A 9021-nucleotide genomic window follows, 5' to 3' on the forward strand; every position below is an offset into this window, starting at 1 on the left:
ACCCCAAACCACCCACCCACCCAACACGAGCAGTACTATTACGTCTAGGGCCTGCGAAGTCTCTTCCTGGAGCCTTTTCGGGATGCTCAATTCGTGGAGCGCAGACTGATCAGGAAAGAGCCCAAGGCTCCATCAGCCATGGCTGCATCACGCACACCACTGCAACCGTTGAACAATGCATCCCCCTTGTTTCATGGCTTCATTTCTCCACCATCCCTCTCCACACCTTTGCCGTACTCCTTCTACATGCATTGATACTCTGACGATGTGCTGACCAACCGCATGCGCCTGCCGCCCAGGCTCTGCGGACCTCCCAACCCTCACTCCCATCCTGCGCCTTGCCAGGTGCCTCCTGACTTCCCCCGGGGATCCCATTTTTGCATTTTCGACTGTGAATCGAGGCACCAAGGCATCACGGCGCATCACGGCGTCGGTCTTATTTTTCTGTGGTGTGCCCAGGCCCGGCCATCATCGAGCGTGTGTCATGCGCCAGCGGGCGCCTGCTGCGTCCGGCGCTGCCGCAGCACCAGGCTGTGCGCCCCCGACAGCAGCTCCCCCACCTGCACCGCCGCCGCCGCCACGCGCAGCAGCGGGCCGCCCGCCTGGGTGGTACAGTACAGATCGACCTGCATGGCCGGATAGGACAGCAGGACGGAAGCAGTACAGCGGTCACGTCGAGGGATGCGGGACACGCGCCGGCAAGTCAGCAGTACAGACAGGGTGGAAAGCAACAGGCCTCTACCTCGTCCCGCCCGCACCTGATCCCCGGGCGGCGCCTCCAGCAAGGCGCACAGCAGGCGCAGCAGGCCCGCCACATCAGCCGCCTGCTGGCGAAGGTGCGCCCTCCCCAGCACGACCACCTCCCCTGGATGTCTGCTGCCGCTGCTGCCGCCGCCGCCGCCATCTGCACACTCGCCAGCCAGCTGCAGGCTGACTGGCACCAGGGAGGGGAGCGGCGCGGCTGCCGGCGCCGGCGCCGGCGGCACCGCTCCAGCCGTACCGTCTGGCGCCGCAAGAACACCACCGCGGCGCACCGCAGGGGTGGCCAGCGACTGCCGCTGCCAGTCGCCCTGCTGCGGAGCGGGCCCCGCCGCCGCGGCCGCTGCCGCGCCGGCAGCCAGGCGGGGCACTTGGTCCAGCGCCAGCGGCTGGCCCTCCTCCAGCGCCTGATAGAACTCCGGAGGCATGTCGGCTCGGATGGGGAAGCGCAGCAGCTTGTGTCGCGGCAGCAGGGTGCCGCCCCTGCACCGGGGCAGGGCATGGCCGTGCAGGGTACACTCAGGGCAGGGCAGCGCCGGCTGGTGATCGCTCATGGGCGGCAGCAGAGCCGCCACACAAGCCAGCGCAGCCACCCTCCAACCCTGGGAGGCCCCACCCCCGCCACCAGCCAGACCCCACCTGGCGTAGAAGCCGGCGGCGGCGGCGCTGGTCTTGATCCCGCTGGAAGCCAGATTCCTGACGCACAGCCCCTCCATGCTGCGCGCCCGGCTGAGCGCCACATACACCTGCCCCTCTGCAGGCGCCAGGGCAGCACAAGAGGCCCCCAGGGGGCCCGCCGTCAGCTGCAGCGCTGCACGCAATCTGCCTGAGGGACAAAGGAGCGCATGCCGCGCGCCGCTGGGGCGCCCCGGCCTGTGTTTGCTTACCCGCAAAGCAGCGGCTCACATCCACCACCACTCTGTCCAGGCTGGCCCCCTGTGACTTGTGAATGGTTCTGCAGGGGCGACAAGGAGGGGCAAACAGGGTTGGTGCCAGCAAGAAGGGCACACGGACATGGCGGCTGCCAGGCAGAACAGCCAGCTGGGCGGGAGTGGAAATGGTGGTCCGCGGGAGGCTGCAGTGCGGGGGCAGGTGAGCCTGCATTGCATGCGCCGCCTGCCGACACGGCCCGCCTGGCGCACGCTCAACGCACGGTGGCGGGCCTGCGGCGGCGCGGCATCGCCTCACATGGCCCAGGCCAGCATGAGCGGGACCTGCACTCGGCAGATGACGCCGATGTTGCGGATCTTGTGCTCGAAGGACCGCGGCTTGATGCAGATGGGCTGGGCGCAGGAGCGGAACTGCACCAGCGGCAGCAGCACGGGTGTGCCCTGCGCCTGCAGCAGCACAGCACAGCGGCGGCAGGCCAAGCGGCGGCTCAGGGCGGAAGCGTGCCTTGGACTGCCAACCACCCGCTGCGACGCTTGCCCTTGCCTGAACCTCCCTCGCCGCTCTCATCTCCCGCAACCACCACGCACCACCATCACCCGCCCCACGCTGCCACCCACCCTCACCTGCTCGGTGAAGGCCCGCAGAGCCAGCAGGTCCGCCCGAACCTTAGCAAGCTGCACCGGCACCGGCTCGCCGCCATACGGCTGGCGCCTGCTGCCACTGCCACTGGCTAGCGCCTGCAGCATGGGGTGGCACCCAGGACGCAGGGCAGAGGAGGCCGGTCAGGTGCAACAGCCGATCGTGAAAACACAAGGCGATTGGGCTGCCTGGCTGGCCTGGCAGCCTGCTCACCGCCCGACACGTCTCCACCGCCGCCTCGCCCGCTGCTTGCGCCCCGGCCGCGCCGCCCGCTGCTGCCACTGTGCCCGCCGCCGCCGCCGCCGCCAACCCTGGCCTGCGCCGGACCCGGGTCATCATCGTCGCTGACCAAATCAATTATCTCAACTGAGGGGTGCTGCTGGTGCTTCTGGTGCTGGTGCTGCTGCTGCTGCTGCCGCCGTGCTTTTGGGCCCTGCTCCTGCTGCTGCTGCCCGTGCTCCTGCCGCTGCCGCGCTGCCGCCGAGGGCTGGCCCTCCTGAGAACCCTCCTGAGAGAGCCGCTGCGTAGCACCATGCAGCAGGTCTGGCGGGCTCTGCTCCCCTGGTTGCTGCTACTGCTACTGCTGCTGCTGCCGCTGCTGTGTTGGCGGCGCTGCGGCGGCGGAACCCTGGCTGGGCATCACTTCTGGCTGCTCGGCCGCCTGCTGCTCAGCCAGGCGCGGCCGCCGCTGCTGCTGCCCCTGCTCGAAATCCAGGCGGCGCTTGTAAGGGCTGAGGTTGGCTGGCGGCCCACATCCCTCGGCGCCTGCGCCGCTCGCTGCGCCTGCGCCCCCGCCTGCGCCCCCGCCTGCTGCAGGAGGGCACTGCGTGGTGGCGCCACTGCCCTCTCCGGGCGTGTCGAGGCGCAGGCGCTGCATGCGCTGCACGGAGGGGGAGCCCGTGGCTGCTGGCTGCTGGCGGCTGCTGCCCTCCGGGGTTGTCAGGCGGGAGCTCGGCTGCTGCCCGGGGCAGCGGCGGCTCTGGCCGAGCAAAAGCTGGAACTGGCTGAGCCCGGTCTTGGGCGGGGCCCCGTCGCTGGGCCCGGCGGGAGCGCTGCTGGCAGCTGCAGGCAGGGGGCCTGGTACCGCCAGCGGCTTGGCTTCTGCTGGCTGCTCAGGCTGCTGCTGCTGCTGCTGCTGGGGCGGCTGCACAGGCTGCTGCGCTGCTGAGCCAGGTCTGCCGGCCGCTCGCTGGGCCCGCATGTATGGCTGAGCGTTTGGCCCCAGGCCTTGCTCATACTGCTGCAGCTGCGCCTGCAGGCGGCTCAGCTCATCCTGCAATAGGATGGGGGGGACCCGGAACCGGGAGATGAAGCACAACTGTGCTTGTAGATGCAGCAGCGTCGGAGCGCACCAGGCAATGCAGGGCAGGGCAGGGCAGGACGGCCAGCGAGCCAGTTGCGGGCACAGATGCTCTGCAGGTGGTGCTGCTGCCACACGTGCTTGCCTCCAGCATCGCCTGCTCGCTTGACCCATCAATGTAGCCCACCACCACGCCTCGGCTGCCGTTCACGAGGTACGGGTCCCGGCTCAGGTTGGCGCACAGCATCACCTGCAGCACCACACGCGGAATCGGCAGGCACATGCTGGCGGTGTCTGCCGTAGGTACTAGGGCGGCAGCTGGCTAGTGGCAAGGCTGCCAGCCAGACACGCTGCCCCCCCTGCCCGGATCCCCTGCCTCGCCGCCTGCGGCCAGGCCCCGCTCCATGCCCTGGTAGCCCACCTGCGCCCCCTGCTTGAGCTCCAGGGTGCCGGCTATCTTGCGATCCTCCCCCAGCACCCGAGGCCGCATGGCCTGCACCTGGCGCCACCGCTCATCCTCCGCGCCTGCGGGCGACACGGGGGACGCGTCGGCTGCCTGGCCTTCAGGCAGGCAAGCGTGCAGGAGCGCAGGAGCAGAATGCTCGGGCAGCCGAGGCAGTGGCAGTGTAGACCTGGCAGCAGGTGGCTCGCACAGGCAGGCGCAGTGCCGCCGGCTCCGGCACGGGCGCCCCGCCTGCCAGGCAGCCGCAGCCCACCTTCCGGGTCTTCAGGGTAGGACTCGGGGGTGACAGAGTCGACGCTCGTGTACACCACTGCGCGGGCCTGCAGCATCAAGCAGCGGTGCTGAGCCTGCATGCGGCTGCCCGCCGCTGCAAGGCTGCTGCCAGACCCGCCCGAGGCCCACCCACCACGCACCTGCGATACACGCGCCACCACCACCCCCGCCTGCATCCATCCATCGCACACCCACCACCCACCACACCCGTCCGCCCACCTGCAGGCGCTCCAGCTCCCGCCGGTTGATGGTGTCGGTGGCGCCGTTGGTGGAGTGGAGCTCGGTGGGCAGGATGCCGTCCGACACATCCAGCGGCCGCGCCAGCGCCCTGCGCAAGCGCCGGGAGGAGCGGCACCTGGGCGCCGGCACAACGGGCGACATGGTGCGCCCTGCCCATGCAGCCTACCCGCCCGGCCACCCCGCCAGCCACCCTGCCGGGGTCTCTCACCTGAGCTGCGCCAGCTGCGCCGGGGTGTGGTGCCCCGCGCGCAGCGCGTGCAGGATGGCGACAAAGTGCCCGTCGCGCTGGCGGTGCACCAGGGACAGCTGGTGCACCCGCATCCCCAGATCCTGCAGGCCCGCAGCGCGCCCAGGGCGCGGCAGGTCGGTCGTGACGCAGCGCCCAACATTGCCGGGCCAAGCTTGGCCCCCGCTCTATACCCGTTGTGCTGAACCCCACCTGCCACACCCCGCTCTCAAAGGCCAGCCTGCGGTTGAGGTATGGCGCCAGCCGCCTGCAGCGCAGGGGCAAGCGGCTCCCACGCTCTTGGATGCTTGGAGGCACCAGCAACGGCGGCGACAATGCGGGAGCCTCCTCGGAGCGGGCACCTGTCGCACCTCAAAGCCCTGGTGCAACCATACACGCCAGCCACTCACTTGATCTGCTCCGGGGCCAGGCTGCTGCGGTCGGTGGCGGCCGAGCGCAGCGCTCGCGCCATGGCAATCCCGGCTGCCTCCTGCTGGCCCCGGAACTCGGCAGGCCTCACCACCGGCGGCAGCTGGTGGAAGTCGCCTGCAGAGGAAGAGCCAAGGGCGGTAGGCGCGGGCGTTGGACAGGCATGGCGAGGGCTGCGCTCATTGGCAGGCTGCCCAGTTGGCCGCGGCCGACGATCCCAGAGACACAGCACGTCACCTACCCACGAGCACCAGCTGCAGCCCGGCCAGGGGCGCCACGGGCGGCCGGGGCTGCTGCTGCTGCTGCTGCTGCCCCTGCTGCTGCTCCTGCGTTGCCGCCTGCTGCGCCTGCTGCGCGCGTTGCGTCCCGCCAGCTTCCTCCTGGCTCTCGCTGCGCATGCGCGTGATGGCCTCCACCAGGTACTGCAGAAACTCGGCGCTGAGCATGCTGCACTCGTCGATAATGAGCACCTGCAGCGCCTGCAGCCAGCGCCGCCGCGTCTCCGCAATCTCGAAGTCCCCCACCGCCTGCTGCTTGGACCAGCCTGCGGCGCAGGGATGGGGGTGCAGCGGTGCCATGCGCTGGTCTCGTCCACTTCCCCCTGAGCAGCAGGGCCGGAGCAGGCCTCCCACCACAGCACCCGCACCACCACCAAGACACAGAGGCACTCCCACACTCCCACACTCTCTGTCTCTCGCCCTGCGCTCACCGAAGCATGAGTGCAGCGTGGCGCCGCCGATCAGCTCCGCCGCCTGCCCCGTCATGGCTGCCAGTGCATAGGGGATACCATCCGCATCCAGCTGGGCCATGATGTGGCGCAGCAGGGCGCTCTTGCCAGTGCCCGCGGGCCCTGTAACGAGCACGTTGTGCCCCCGCCGGATGCTGTCCCTGAAGGGAACAGGCGGGGCACGTCAGGCTGTTGCCGCGGTCACCGTCGCCGCCCACCCCTCTGCTGCCAGCCCCCGCCGACTCACCAGGCCGCCTGCTGGTGCTCATCCAGCGCTATGTTCTCGGTGGCGTCCATCCAAGAATCCCCAAAAGGGGGGCCCCTTTTGGGGCTGCAGCGCACAAACTTGCCAGTTCAACCCATGCGGCTGGCAGACGTCTAGGGAGCCTTGTAGATCGATGAAGAGCTTCTTGCAATCGACCAGGAATGCTGGGTAGCCTTCACGGGCTTGGAAAAACGCCTCCTGCTACGCCTGCTGGGCTTTGCCAGCGGCAGCATTCGCTGCCAAACAGTCCTAGGGGCTCCAATTGAACGCCCCCATTCCACCTGCGATGCACTGATGGTGCAAGCTACCCACGGAGTCTTGATCACCGGGTGAGCATGGCCACAGCGCTCGCTTGCGGCGCTGCGATGCTTATGAGCAAAGTAACCGCCGCCTCGACGCGTGCCCTGCGCCGCCGCTGCTGCTTGACTTCTCAGGCCCGCCCTCCGCCGGCCCCACCACCCGCCTGCACACCGCACGCCCGCAGAGACGTTGTACTGATCGAGTTCATCCGCTCGCTCAACGAGGAGCAGCCACCCAAGGAAAGGTTCATCATCAAAGACCTGGGCGAAAAGAATTTGTTCATCAAGGTGCGGCCGCGGCGGCAGGCTTTGCATCGACCAAGAGTGCTGCCTCCCCCCGCACGTTGGTGGTGCTGTGGGAGCGCTGGCTGTGGGAGCGCTTGCGCAGCATCGGGAGCACATTTCTACGCAAGGACCTGGACTGGATGATGTCATGCTGTATGTTGAAATCCCTCCCGGGCTCGGTCTGCCCTGCAGGACAAGAAGGTTGAGTTTGTGCAGAAGAAGGTGGCTGAGTGGCAGCAGAGCCTGCGGTTCGAGCCCAAGAAGGACCAGCAGCAGCAGCAGCAGCAGTGAGAGGCCAGGCGCCGGGGCAGGGCAGGCCTGGCAAATATCGGTGCAGCAGGTGCAGTTGAAGCGGCAGCCAAAGTCATGAGCCCGCAGGCGCTTCTGCCGTCACCCGGCGACAGCCCTCCAGCCCAGCAGCAGGCGGCCCCGCAGCAGGACCAGGCCGGCGGCAGTGCGCTGGAGCTGCTGGACAGCTTCCTGGCGGTCCAGCGAGAGCGGGCGGCGGCGTACCGGAGGTTTGATGCCGCGTTCAGGGCGTACCTGCAGAACGGCGCCGAGGGCCCATACCGGTAAGCACCTCTGGTCTTGTTTCGTGAGCACGGCAGCACACAAATGCAGCAGCCGCTTCTCAACCCTCCAACGCAGCAGCTGCTTCTCTGCTCACCCCTGCTAGCTGTACGCCCCTTGAACCCACAGCAGCTCAACTCTGCATTCCCCCGTTGGCCTGGCGTGGCTGGGCTGCAGGCACGTGATGGGCCAGCTTACCGCCCAGTTCCAGGATTGCAGCCGGAGGGTGCTGTCAGTGGAGGCCGCACTACAGTCAACCGGGCAGGACGAGGCGGCGGCGCTGCTGCGAGCCGTGCAGGTGCCACTGCCACGGCCTGGCACCGTCCCCTGCTGCCTGCTGCCTGCACGCCAAGCCTGCTGATAGAGGCTTGGCGTGCATCGCCGCCCCCGCCTGGCCAATCCCTGCCCTGCCCTGCCTGCAGGAGAATGAGCGGGAGAAGCTGCGCCTGACGCTGGCGTTGCAGGCCCTCAAGGCAGCACACGCACAGCAGCGCTTCAGGTGCGAGTGGCGCCTTGGCGCCGCGCAGCTTGAGGCGGCCTGGACCTTCTCCTGTTTTTTTTTCACTTGGCATCGGTGTCAGTCCATGACCGTTCATGACCCTGCCGACCGCTCCACCCCCGTGCCTCATTCAGCTGGCAGCACGAGGAGGCGGCTGTGGCTGCGGCGGCGAGCCTGGCACCTGGGGTGGCCGACCTGCTGCAGGGCCACCTGTGCAGAGTCGGCTGCGTGCACGAGGCGCCCACGGATGAGCCCACGCAGGTGCGGTCAGCTGTGAGCAAAGGCTAAGCACCCTTACCTGCAGCCTGAGACGTGGCTGGCTGGGTGTGGGCGCCTTTGCCGCTCCGCACAACCAGGCACCCTCTGCGTCATGCCCTTACCCCTCCACCGCGGCCTGCAGGCGGAGTATGCGGGTGCGGTGCGGGAGAGCTACCAGCTGCTGCAGGGCACCATCACCGCCATCAGCGAGGCGCTGGAGGAGGTGCAGCAGCTGCAGACGGATCTGCTGGAGCAATAGCGCCGGGCTGGACCTGCCGGGGCAGCTGGCTGGCCGGCGGCAGGTGGAGGATGCCATTGCACATATTACAAGGAAGCGTAATGAGGTCACTCAGGATTAAGAAGATACGCTTTTCAAGTGTGAGCAGGAGACTGGGGTGGCAGAAAACTGTGTACTGGTAGGGGTGTGGACGAGAATTTCGAGACTTGGTAGGAGGTGCCATGGGGAACATGTAGTGGAGCAGGAAAAGGCAGGACAAGCCGGGCTGGCTTGCGCAGGGCATCAGCACACGGCCGGGCCAACCCGGGAGCTGCAGCAGAAGCATGACGGTGCAGGCGGCTCAGCTGATGGCCGCCGCAATGGCGGCCGCCGTGGCATTGGTGAGGAACTGGCAGGGGTGGTTTGCGTAAGCCAGCGCCTCGCGGTTGCGCTGGTTTGGCTCCGGCTGGTCGCACCAGCCTGGGAGCAGCATGACGGGCGCAGTCCACGGCCGGTAGCCGGCTGCGGCAGGGAAGTTGGGCGGGCACATCACCAACACCAGCCGGCAGGACGCCTCAGCCCCCAACGTTGTTGGCCTCGGCGCCGTGGTGGCCAGGCACGGGGCGGAAGGGGTGTGCAGGCCGGCTGTCGGGGGGGGGGGGGGGGGGGGGGGGGGGGAAA

General features: G+C 68.5%; 3 protein-coding genes across 3 annotated transcripts in view; 2 read left to right on the forward strand and 1 right to left on the reverse strand.

Moving 5' to 3' along the window:
• Positions 1-6506: 6506 nt before the first annotated feature.
• On the forward strand, positions 6507-7087 carry CHLNCDRAFT_143775 (hypothetical protein; the record flags this gene model as incomplete). The annotated part of the gene is made up of 3 exons (XM_005849089.1): positions 6507-6541; positions 6697-6799; positions 6989-7087. 3 exons carry the CDS (start codon positions 6507-6509, stop codon positions 7085-7087), a joined length of 237 nt encoding a protein of 78 aa, XP_005849151.1.
• A 75-nt stretch (positions 7088-7162) lies between these two features.
• CHLNCDRAFT_143776 (hypothetical protein) lies at positions 7163-8382 on the forward strand (the record flags this gene model as incomplete). The annotated part of the gene is made up of 5 exons (XM_005849090.1): positions 7163-7368; positions 7544-7664; positions 7789-7865; positions 8000-8126; positions 8266-8382. 5 exons carry the CDS (start codon positions 7163-7165, stop codon positions 8380-8382), a joined length of 648 nt encoding a protein of 215 aa, XP_005849152.1.
• Positions 8383-8701: 319 nt separating this feature from the next.
• Positions 8702-9021, reverse strand: part of CHLNCDRAFT_143777 (expressed protein) — a gene marked incomplete at both ends in the record, with an annotated part of 4259 nt that continues 3939 nt past the window's right edge. The window contains one exon of the mRNA XM_005849288.1: positions 8702-8862. Coding sequence (XP_005849350.1) covers positions 8702-8862 — 161 coding nt within the window. The remainder of the gene's footprint in view (positions 8863-9021) is intronic.

The sequence above is a fragment of the Chlorella variabilis genome, assembly GCF_000147415.1.
Source record: "Chlorella variabilis unplaced genomic scaffold CHLNCscaffold_6, whole genome shotgun sequence".
NCBI lineage: Eukaryota > Viridiplantae > Chlorophyta > Trebouxiophyceae > Chlorellales > Chlorellaceae > Chlorella > Chlorella variabilis.